This window comes from Sceloporus occidentalis, unplaced genomic scaffold (genome assembly GCF_023333645.1).
Source record: "Sceloporus occidentalis isolate IW3139 unplaced genomic scaffold, rSceOcc1.0.p SCAF_370, whole genome shotgun sequence".
Taxonomy (NCBI): Eukaryota; Metazoa; Chordata; class Lepidosauria; order Squamata; family Phrynosomatidae; genus Sceloporus; species Sceloporus occidentalis.
The window spans coordinates 396,359-409,014 of NW_028317350.1; the positions used below are offsets into that span (position 1 = coordinate 396,359).

General features: G+C 40.3%; 1 protein-coding gene across 1 annotated transcript in view; it reads left to right on the plus strand.

Moving 5' to 3' along the window:
* Window positions 1–523: 523 nt before the first annotated feature.
* The window catches only part of LOC149273528 (rho guanine nucleotide exchange factor 11-like), a 59,336-nt gene continuing 47,203 nt past the window's right edge, over window positions 524–12,656 (plus strand). Inside the window, exons 1-4 of the mRNA XM_089506210.1 lie at window positions 524–563; window positions 989–1,226; window positions 1,809–1,992; window positions 2,190–2,310. Of these exons, the coding sequence (XP_089362336.1) occupies window positions 524–563; window positions 989–1,226; window positions 1,809–1,992; window positions 2,190–2,310 (583 nt within the window). The remainder of the gene's footprint in view (window positions 564–988; window positions 1,227–1,808; window positions 1,993–2,189; window positions 2,311–12,656) is intronic.

Genomic DNA, 12,656 nt, shown 5'->3' on the forward strand with positions numbered 1-12,656 from the left:
TTTCTTTTATTAACATAAGTATTTAGTATTTTAGTATTTTTTTTAACACAGAATATTTCCAAATCTCTTCTTCGTGCCCCAGTTTAGAAATCATAACATTAGAACAGGTAGATTAATCACATCACACTTGTTTGCAACAATGGTTTTAATGGAACGTTATGGGACATCACGCATGTTTCTAGACCATGCCCCCCCCACTCTCCAGTGGTAATAAAGACATACCAGGGTATCGAAAAAATTGCCAAACTAAGCCCCCCGACATTCTCCGTAGCGCCCCTATTTCTTAATTCCCAGTTACACCTGAACAGGAACATTGAACATTTGCATGGCAGGGAACAAAGTAAGAATGGAAGCCACCATAGAACTTGTTTCAGAGGAGCAAGAGGATTATGAGCCTTTGTCTTTTGGAGACAATTTTAAGATGATCATAAATATGTTGTCACGGCCTCAAAATGTTGTTCACGTGGATGAAACGTGAATTCTTTCATAAAATAAACGTTTTATGTTTCCAGGAGGGAATAGGATGCACTGCGGATGTGTCTCCGGCTCGTACTGGCTCCCAGGTAGGAAAGCACAAGAAAATAATGGGGAGGGTTGGAAAAATTAAACAAAAGGGGCTCAGATATTGTTTCCTTCCCCGCTACAGAAGTGTAGGTCCTCCTCTTGAGAAGAACATGCAGACCCCTTGGGCACATGTGTCCCGGTCTTCCACCGCCATGCAAGAGAGGGAGGTTTGAGACGTAGACCTAGACTTCGTAGGGTGCAACAAAGAAATAATTGCTTAATTGTATAAAAAACTGTTTTTTACCTTTATTTGTAGTGTAAATACAGTGATGTCACTGAGAGGCTTTTTGTGTATTTAGGGCAGACTGGTTATGGCCCATAATGTTCGCCTTACTGTTGAGATCCATATTCCCCAAACTTTCCTGATTACGTCTACCTATTTATTTATTTTTTTAGGAATTACTTACGTTACTTACTTTTCCAGGGCTGGCATTTCCGGACTGGGCTTACAAAGCCGAGTCAAGCCCCGGGTCGCGTCAGATCCAGCTGTGGCACTTCATATTGGAGTTATTGCAGAACGAAGACTTCCGCCACGTTATCGCTTGGCAGCAGGGAGAGTACGGAGAGTTCGTCATCAAAGACCCCGACGAGGTGGCCAGGCTGTGGGGTCGGAGAAAATGCAAACCTCAGATGAACTACGACAAGCTGAGCCGGGCACTCAGGTGAGAGATCGCGTTATTTTATAACCACTGGTTTAGGGTACCAGTGGGGCTGGATGTACCTCCAGCAATCAGTGGCCTCCAGCTGCCCCCAGGAGCTAACTCAAAGAAGGTGTCTTTCTCTGGTCCTCTATGCTGAGCACTGGGACATAATGCATGCCTCCCAAGTGTCCTAGTTGTTGCAGGACAGTCTCGAGCCCAGCTGTCCCACGTAGCTACCACATTGAGCCACTAATGTGGACAATGGGGGGTCGCTTGGGTCCAGGGAGAAATCAGTTGATGTCTGTCCTTTTGCAGCTCCCATGTGGATACATTTTAACAATCTGAAGATGAGCGGCGATAGGGGGCTCTTTGGGTACTGTGGGTGGGGATGACACCTCCCCCCACCCACTCCCAACTCCGGCCCTACCCATCCCTGCCTTTAGCCACACATGCATAACACTGCAGCGCTCCTATGCGGGAGAAGGGGTAATAGTCACAGACTTTACGGATTGACTGGACCGAAGAAAAATTACTAAACCTAAAATACAGAATATCATCCAATCTCTCCAGGTTTAACTCTGTGTATGCTGATTTTGTTTTCAGATACTACTACAACAAAAGGATATTGCACAAGACAAAGGGGAAGAGATTCACCTACAAATTCAACTTCAGCAAACTTATTTTTGTTAACTACCCCCTGTGGGATCCCAGATTTCCTCCCCAGCCCGTTTTAATGCCAAACAATATGTGTCGTCCAGCTGTAGTGCCCCCTGGTGTCCAGAGAGAGGTAAGGCGATTGTCTGGAAACAGTTGGCTGTCGCCGCTTTGCTCTTGTTTGATAAATCAATATTCAAGCTCCCTGGCACGTTAAGCAAACTCACTTTAGTAGATTTGTAGTTTGATTATTTCCTCTGAAAGTTTCGTTACATAAATACATGAAGAAATAGTCAAATTTCAACATTTATCCTCTCTGTTTTATTTCAGGTTTTACAAAACTCTCTTCTTGCACACAAGTTATTGACAGATCAGCTTACTTGCCGCAGAGCGATGCAGGGTCCCGTGGATTATGACAGGGTCTCTGAGAAAACAGGATCGTCCTCGCTGGGTAAGCTCGCATGCATTCAGGTTAAAACTGGTGACTTGGCACCTACTTCTCCGCAAATGGAGGGGACCAAATGCCCTGTTAGCCTTGTTTCCACCATGGACCCACACTGCTGCTTTCAAAATACTACAGTGATTTACTACATCAACAACGACTTCATCTTTCCTTTAATGATACACAACATGCTTCTTCTCTCCGCAGGATCTGGTGTGTCCTCTCCTTCAAGTTTTTGGGGACCCTGCAACCACTTTGGCCATAATAGACCATTTAATGCATCACCATCCCCTTCAGAACTTCATCCTGCTTGTCTTGCTCCCAACTCTGGCCCATCTCTTTATTCACCTCCCCATGTCCCTTTGCCAGGGTCGTCCGAATGGCATCTGTTTGCAAGTCGCTTGCTCCAATGTGGTCAATCTCTGATGTCCTTGGAGGAAAGACTTCTTACTCTTAGTCAAAGGGGAGCGCACCACAGGTTTTCAGGCAGTTCATTCTCCACCCAGCCTATTACACATCCCAACGAAGTTCTGGGATTCCTATCACCCATGTCCGATGCTATGGGAGATAATTGCCAGACTCTGTCCACTGTAAAACCTGATCCAGAGACATCGTCAGAGAAGGATACCATATTTCTGGACTTACACGGTACCAAAAATATTCCTTTCACCTCTTCGGATAACAGTGGTATTAGAAGTAAGCACATGATATACCAAAATATGTCTAATCCATCAGCTGTCAGCAAAAACTGGTTGCTGAAGCCTGTCTAGATGCCCTCACGAAAGATCGACACCTATTGTATAATACGTTTAGATATGGACATCATGATTCTACGGATAACATTGTAAACCCTTGTTTTTGTTCCTTCCTGAACTCCTACCAGACATTACCTCCACAATAAAGCAGTTTGAAACCAACACCAAATCACTTAGCGTAATACTACAGTTATATTGCACCCTCTGCAGGATATTCAGTGGACTGGTCAAGACAGTTGGCTTCACAAAAGCTTAATGGGGGATCAGGTTGGGTTTCAAGGGGTATCTGAAACTCTCCTGGTTCTGGAGACCCTAAGGAAGTAAAACCCAGAATTCCATAGACAAAGGGTGGTATCAAAGGCATTGTTGAAGACAAGGTCGACGCTTTGAGAGAAGAAGGTCATAGATGGACCAATGGGTTGCATGCTTGTATGTAGAATGCTGAGGGATATAAGAAGACTGGAAGGTGCTAATACCTTGAAAGTCAACTTGGAGGATGGTGATGTGAAGTTACAACATGGATTTATTGGAAAATGTTGTTTCTTTAAAATTGCAAAATGTTTATTGTTGGGAAAATATAAAAAGTGAGTGAGTTTAGGTATTTTTGGGACCCAACACAAGCACAGAATTTTAAGTGTCGGAATAATTCTTTTATTTCCTACTGATCTCTGATTCTTCCCAATCCTCCTTAGTGCTATTATACTTTTAATTATTAGGAAGGGAAACCCTTTAATTTAAGAACATTCTAATTCAATTGTAACAATCTTTTCAATTGATAATTATCCCAATTCTAGACATGCTGTAATTATATAGTCTGTAAATGTAAAAGGAAAGAGCAGGCTAACACAGAGCTCATGTTTTATGTCTTATTCTTCTTCTAAAATAATTGTATGTGTTAACACTAAGCAAGATTAAATATTTCAACTCTCTGACTCCACTGCATTAAAAAAGGGCAACAGAAAGGAGCTTCTGCAGCGGGAAGGGCTGAGCTGACCCTGTATAAGGTTGGCCCATCTTAAAACCCAGGAATAACTATGTAAGCATCATGGTGTTAATATAAGGGCTAGTTAAAAAAAAACCCCTAATATAAGGCAGCTAATACAATGTAATATTCAAAATAAAAGATAATAAAATAACAATGGACTACAGCCTAGGGGAATGGCAGGCCAGGGCGTACATGCCTGAGCATGGCACCCACCAAGATCATTTATCAAGGCATTATCACAAACCATTTCTTTTCAGTGCCAAAAATGTATTATTTCATAGTACCCCCTCCAACAAAAAAAATTTGTTAGTGCCACCTAGCGGATATAATTCCAAACACAAGCCTACAGAATTCGTATACTTGGAACTCAAAAAGCCAAATGTCCACTCTGATACGTAAAAAAATATATAGTATCCTTACATTTTCTGGAGATTTTGCCAGCAAATTGAACTGATACGATATTGTTATTGAAGCAGATGACAAATGCCGAGGTGGACAAGTGCTGTGCTATCGGGTAGGCGGATCTTAAATAGGCAAGATGGCTGCCTACACCCAAGCTTCCAATTCAGTGAAACAACTAACAAGAAGCAAATTGGTGATTAAATATGGCCTTATCTATCTATCTAGGGGGAAATATAGAAAAATAAATAAATAAAAGCATTGAAATACATAAAAAATAAATTCCCTTTCTGATTTTATAAACATCTATTATGGCTCTACCAAGCTACTAGCCCACAGTCCATCTCAACATGCTCTTAAATTCATAGTCACCTATTCCTTACATTTGGGGAGATTTTGGAGGGTACAAAATATTTTAATTGGGGTTTTCAAAAAGGGTAACAATAGGATTTGGAGAAAAAACTGATCAGCCTTGTCTGGTTCTGTGAAAGGGATGGTCTGTCTGAGTGACAGTTGGCTTCATGAAGCTAATTATCGAAGAGGAGTCTGCGAAAGACCTTTGAGAAGATGTAAACCACGGTTCAGTAACCCCAAGTGAGTATGATGTCAAGAAGTAAAGAAAATTGGACTAATTAGGACAATACTGGTCTTGCTCTGTTTCTTTCGATGCTCTTAATGCTTGATCTACAGTCTTGATCTAAAATTGAAACTGCCAGATGGTAAACTCCTCAAACGGAGCTAAAAACAAAAGCGCAAATTTACAATTTTTAACAAAAAAACAAAATACAAAGCATACAAAAAAATAAGGGAACATAGGAGAACTGAGAAAAAAGGTAAATTGCAAGATGAGTCGAGGCTCTGTGAACAGGATGAAGATTTAAGCTCCCAGATCAGTCCCCTGATACTTGACCGGACCACCGGGCCCTAAGGACGAGATGTTGTTGATATTGTAGCACTAAGGGTCGGTTAACCCAGGTTAGACCCAGTTAACTAAACTTACAAGAGCTAGATTGCATTGATACGCATCCTAGACAATCTGACACCTCCGTCTCTCCATCATAATGAATTTTCTGCTTCCACTGGAGGCTCGGTGGATTCCGGCGTTGCCAGCAATTTCATATAATTGATAGCATTAGGACTATAAACATTATAACGTGAGGCTATGTAAGCCGAGAACATCGGAGAGGAACACAGATCGATACTAGCAATTTAATTGTATAAGAGGAACAGAAATGCTCTACAGAGGAAGATGGGAAATAGGTAATGTAATAAATAGAAGAAATTTAACTCGGCCCTTAAATGCTTTGGTTTGTTATTTGATAGAACGAAAATTTGAAAACAAATCTTTATATATCCCCGAGGAAGACACTAATGGCAAATGAAAACAAAATACTATATTTTTTGTCATTTATTTAAGACAATTTGTACAAGCCATAATTTATAAGAAAGCATCGCGTGTTCTCATAGTCCTCCACCCACCCATTTATCTCATCTTCTGCTGGTTATCGAAGGAGATGGCCAGGTATGACATCATAATCTAGTGCTTCTGGTCATCCAGTGTGCATCCAGGGCCCAATGAGGAAGGATGTCGAGAATGAATTATATCATTGGAGGTCCAGATCTGCCTTATTTTCACAGTGAAGGGTATGGAACCTTATCCAACCATGTCTTGTAATAGAGTGGCCTTCAAACAAAAGCTATTAGTGGAACGTGTCACAAGAGAGTGGTCATACGATTCTTGGTCGATAGTATCGGTGGTGGGTTCTTGGACTCTTCCACTGATGGAGAACTCTAATAGTGATTGGAATTTCCCTGAGACTTTAGAGTATTGTGGTGGTCAGTGTTTCCTCGATGTCCTGTTTGAGGTCTTAGTCCTGGATATCCTTCCTCGACGAGAAGTCTTGGTCTCCTGGTGCCATTGATCATGGCGCTTGGTGGTGTTACCTTTTATGTGGTTTCATGCCATAAAACTGATTAGATTTTTGGTGTTACCGGACTCCCATTGACCAAAGGACACCAAAAACGTGTCAGACATGTTGAGAACTGGATGTCTATTCCATTACCCTACATTTTATCTACAGAACGCCAGCAGATTCTATACATTAGAGGGAACATGATTACAATATCAACAGCCTCCATGGGACTTTCACAATGATCTAAACCATGCCCACGGAAGCCATACATTGTTGTTTTGAGATTGTTGGGATGTATGTTACTCCATGTTCCCGAAAGGGAAGGTAACACCAGCAAGGATCATGTTAACCTGGTGAGGAAGACTCCAATGTTACCTGTGAAGTACCTGGGAAGTCCCAGTTCCTCGGCAACTCTTCGTAACAGTCCTAGGAACTCATCAGTCTATAAAGATATTTTGTTTATCACTCGGACATGCAAATCTCCCAGAGGCCTGTGCCGGGTTGTGATGAATGAGGACGTTTTGGTCGCTTCTAATCGTTGGTTATTACTAGATCCAGAAAGATAAAGTGCCTACATGACAAAAACCATGAGACGGCAACATCTTTTTCTTCATCAGTATTGATCGGATTCAAGGTTATCATCCGCCATAGAAAAATGTAATTAAACATATATCCACTAGAGGTCAGCAGCCCCCACTCTGAGGGTCGAAACATGCATGACATGTTCCGGGAGATGGTACCAATAGGAGAACAGGCTCTTTTAAAGAATGATACAATACTCCTTAGGATACAGCCTCAGCTGTCATGAAGACACCAAAGATCCTCTTCTCTCTCTCTCACAATAATGGAATTATTGTTTTAAAAAAAAATATAGAATTTTTTTTTTTTGGCTTCTTCACCTAAAAATAACTTATACAGCATCCCACTGTCCATGTTTTGTTACTTTAAAGTTGTTCGCTGTGCATACAGACAATTCAATGACCTGGGTCACTGTTTTCAGCAGCCATAAAGCAATTCCTTTCACATAATTCTATTGGGGGGGCGCGACCGAGCAAATCTCATTTCCTTCAGAACAGATAATAAAAGGATTGCCTGTCGACAGATAAGTAAGTGTTTGCTCTGGAATTTCATATCATTTATTAAAATAATATATATATATTTTTAAAAAATTCTATTAACCCTTTCAGGAGCTGTTTTTTTTCCCCATCATGGACTTGACTTATCAATAAGGGTTAATAATCTTGTCTTCCACAGGAACTCCATGCAGCTCCCAGCGAGTATTCCCAGCGGCTTCCTGTTGCTCGGACAGAACGTGACACAATAGGATCAAAAGTTTCGGAAAACTAAAAAAAGTTAGGATTTCGACATATATTCTCAATTTTAATTTTTTTGTTTGATATTTAACTCTTTACGATGGACAGTTGCATGCCAGTTATACAGAAAACATGAAATTGTGATGTGGCGGGGACATTTTTAAAAAATATATTCTCTGAATTTTCAGATTTTTTTAATTAATTTTTTAAATTTTTTAGTAAAATATCGTTGTTTTGCTTGTGACCACGTTAAGAAATGTAAACGAAAAATGGGATTTAGCAAAATCTGGGATAGGAATATACGAACTGTTTCTTAGATTTGCTTATTATACCTGCCAACAGGCCTCAGATTTACTGCACAGTCCCCGTTACACAATTGCACAGATATTGGCCCAAGGTATGACCTGGGAGCATTGAAATTTCTGCGAAATCTAACATTCTTTGCAGCTTTTTCAGCACTTTGTTCACACGAATAGTAAGAGGTGATAATTGTAGTAATTGAAGTCATTTGAGAAAAGTGTTCTTTAAAAGAAGAGGGGTTGTTCATTTTAGATTATTTACATTATTATGTTTTATTATTTATTTATTTATTTATTTTAAAACATATAATCGTGATACTATCCCATTCTGTTTTGTACAAAATCTGCGACTTATGATAGTATTGGGTAATCAAATAAGTGTAATTAACCGGGGGGGGCTTCTATGGCCCTTTAAGACTATCTTACTAATAAGCACTCGGTGACAGCCAGTGAACTCGAGTGCGTAGAGGAAGCACACGAATGATCCAGTTAGGGTAAAAATACTTCTTCTGCCCCCTAGTGTCCATTGGCCACGGAATTCAGGGAAAGCCCCCCCCCCCAGGGCTACCCCTTGCCAGTCTGTCCCCTGATCCCAGGGCTTAACCCAGAACCCCTGTACTATGTCACCCAATGCCCATGCGGCCAGCTGGCCACGAGGGGTTAAACTTAAAACCATCCTGCAGCCTCAATGGAAACAGAAAAATCCATCCAGCGCGGACAAAACAAGACAGCCTTACATCCGCCAAACACAACTCGTTATTTCATTAGCAGCTTCTGTAATGTTTTCCAACCAAATCCAACTTCCTGCCGCGAAGCGGAGACGGAGACACCAGGGAGGGTAGAACGAGGAGGTCAATATGGCTACAGCACAAAATCAAGAGACTGGGCCCTGAAGAGGCCGTGGGATGGAGATACTACCCACTGGTGGGAAATAAGGATCACGTGCCTAGTCTTAAAACTGGATATTTCTAAATTTGCACCATCTCAGCTGGAAGGCAGATTGCCACAGTTATGACTCCTGCAACGGGTATTCTCCAGCCATTATATACACTTTAATGCGTAGCATAGGCGCGAGGCCCCTGTGTGGTGTCCCTTTTGCAAAGTGCATGGGGGGGTACTCTACGCATTTGCCCCCTTTCCTCATCCTCCAGCTCGCTGCCATGTGGGAGATGTACCCCCCTGAAAGTGATATACTCTCCTCCAATCAGCTCTTGCGCTGACTCTGCAGGTGCTGCGGGGGGGGGGGGGTCCTTTGAGCCCATGTGCCGAAAAGCACTTAAGTTGAATGCAATGGCATCACTTTCCTGCCGCTCATTGGTTGCTTGAAGCAGCCAATAGGTGGCAAGAATTGCCAGACCACAGAGGAGGGCAGCTGCAGCAGCAGGGCTGCAGATTCGACTTGAGGTAAGTGCTGCATTAACGTTCATATGATGTCTGACAAAGTAATGGTACGGAATAACATGGTGCTGATAGATATACATGAAGAAGAGACCTAGCTGGTCTCAATAGCTTGCAATCTATTATACTTCTGTTAGCCAATAAAGGTATCGCCTTAACCAAACTGATAGATCAAACTGATCCAGGGGTGATCACAAATTCTTTTCCGCCCTTGGACGCCCCTGTTAAATGCACTCGCGCTATCCGCTTTAAAATCAGTGCCGTCTACCTCTGCAGCAATTTTCCAAAAACATACAAGGGGTTAAAAGGGAAGAAGACCCTGGAGTTCTACTGTATTTGTGTCTCTGGGAGCTGCAACCATTAGCCTGATCCCAAGGAGAAACAGGCATGAGAGATGTGGTGGTGGTGGTGGAGAGGGAGGGGGGATACAGGGAAAGGAGAGGAGGAGGGTATTCACATGGGTGGAGGAGGAGGGGGCAGGAATTATCCAGCCTCCAGCAGTCAACGGGAGGGGGAGGGGCACAGCTTTAGCCTGTGTTTATTGCTGTTCCTGCCTCTATGTATGCAGAAGGGGGGCAGGGAAGAAAAAAAAAAAAAAAAGGAGAGAGAGAAAAAAGAGAAAAGAAAGGAAAGAGGGAGGAGAAATTCAGACAGAAAATAACTGATTTTTTTCCCTCAATCTATCCCAGGCCCCTATGTCCTCCAACACACCCTGAAAAAAATCTCAGCTTTGCACTTTCTTGCAAAGAAGGAGTGGAGGGTCAGGGGTGGGGGGGACTGCAGAATTTTTTTTTTGGAATACGAATATTTTTTATTTTTTTTTCTTGGATTTTTTTTTATATGAGCCTTCCTACTGCATGTGCAAAGAGGGTGGGAGTGGAAGGGAGAGCACAAGAGGGGACAGGGATGAAGGAGGGTGGACAGGGGGCTGTGGGAAAGACTGTGGATCATACAGGCCTCTTGCATGTACCAAAGGATTTTATGGATCTGCTTGAAAGATGAATCTACAAGAAGATCGAGCCTCCTGGAAGGATTTATAACTATCTATTTTTTTTTATTTTATTTTTTTTTGTGTGTTTGTGACCCATAGGAATTTTGCTGACATCAGAAATCTTTTTCCCCCCCAGAATATATATATATATATATATATATATATATATCTCCAACCCCTATAGCTGATTTTATAATTTTTTTATTATTTTGTTTTTGTTTGTTTATAAGATAATTTATTTTTTATTTTTTTTTTCCTGTGGCTGGCTGGACGATCCATGCAGAGGAATAATATATGTTATTTATTTAAGGAAAACACAAAATATTTTTAAGAACTTGCTGGGTTAAAGTCTTTTTTTTCTTTCTTTTTTTTTTGCCTTGTCAACAAACCAGCTGTTACAACAGGATTTAATTGTAGCTTGCAACAATGTTTAACCAAGAGAATCCAGATCCTTAGGTGAACATGGGACTATTAACTTGAATTTATTTGCAATTTTTAAAATATATTCTTTTTGATAATTTTTTCTTTTGCAAGCTTACAAAAAAAAGCCAGTATTAATATTAGAAGAGGATAAAAGCATGCAGGGTGTGAAAGATAAAATGGGTTGTGTCCCTTTAACATTTCACATATGCATTTCTATGCAGTAAAAAAAACCCCTATTTATTTCATTTTTATTTTTGCATCATTTACTCTGATTTGATTCTGGATTTTTTGGGAAATTCACAGCAAAAATGAGTATTGGTTCACCCCAGACCTCAATAGACAGGTAAATATATATTTAATTTATATGCAATTTTTCATTTATATTTTTAAGCTACATAAAATGACATTATTACTGTTAAAATGTTTTTAAAAAAATATGCATAATTTAATTTTGTGTAAGGTGATATGATTTTTTTAAGCTTATTTTTTGATATGCAGAAATTTGGTCAGTTGATTCATTTTCTGCTGTCTCTACCAATTTTATAAATGTTATATTAAAATGCAGAATTGCCTAGAATAATGTAAATTGCATTGCTGTTGGGACAGGTGACTTGAAATTTACTTACTGAATTCATGCATTTTTTTTGTTTTATAAAATTAGGAAATTATGGGAATAATGCAAAATGTTTTTCTATGTATTTTTTGTAATGGAGATAAGTGCTTTTTATGCATCGTTCTAGGCTGTGTGACAGGTTAATTCATCCCTGTCTATTATTACTGCATTCATCCCCTCCCTAAGCGTCTGATTCAACCATTTCTGTGCTACCGCTTGCTTTGGAGAGAGCGAAGGCCATAGTTTCATCTTTATTTTTAAACCTCCTTCCTCGGCTGAGTAATCATCCCATGATTTTGTTGTCATTATTAACGTTAAATTAAATATCTCTTAAAAATCTTTAAAATGATCATTTTCTGACATTTTTGATACTGAAATATAAAGTAGATTTTGTATCTATTCTCTACACCCTTTTTCATTATAATCTCCAATTTTTTGTTTTATTTTTTAAATCTACCAGGCCCAAGGAGAGAGATCTATTGCCGCATATTTTTATTTAAGAGGCTAAAATATGCTCCCAAAATTTTTTTTTAGATATGTCAGGTGTGGCCCCTGGGTGTCCTCTTTCCATTATTAATATACAACGTGACATTGTCAATATCATCTCCATCAGAGAGGCAGGCTTGCTGTCATTTAAGGTGACAGCTGTCCAGATGTGTTGGGGCAGAATCGACGTTTCCCAAGAATTTTATAGGCTTTCATTTCTTTTTTTGTATTATCTGTCGAAATTTCAGAATTCCTTAAAGTAAGATGATTGTACCTTATTTATAAGAGAAGCTTGGATTCCACCATATTTTTTTTCACTCTAATGGCTTCACGTTGGGGTCAAGTGGACAGCCCTTGGGGTCAGTTGAGTAGATAATGAGAATTCAACATAATATCCTCTGTAATCATGTTTTATGAGCCGCGTAGTAAATATATTCAACAATATCTCCTTGGTGGACTCCTTTTAATTAAAATAAAGACTTTGTGCCTTGATGGGAAATGGTTCCCAAATGTCGACTGATGGAGGTGGCTGGAGCAAAAGTTTTTGTAAGACGTCAGACATCTTTGTGAAACGCTGGGAACTCCTTATCTGGTTTTTTTTGGAGCAAACTGGAATTTTACGCTTGGAGCCACAGGGGATCTTGTCTACACAGTAGCTGTTTTCCTAAGGAACTATTACCCCAGGGAGATAATTTGATTGGTGAAGGCTTGGATGAAATACTTCTTGGAACATTGAACTTAACCTGCCTTAAACATCTTTGTGCCTTTGGGACATTATTT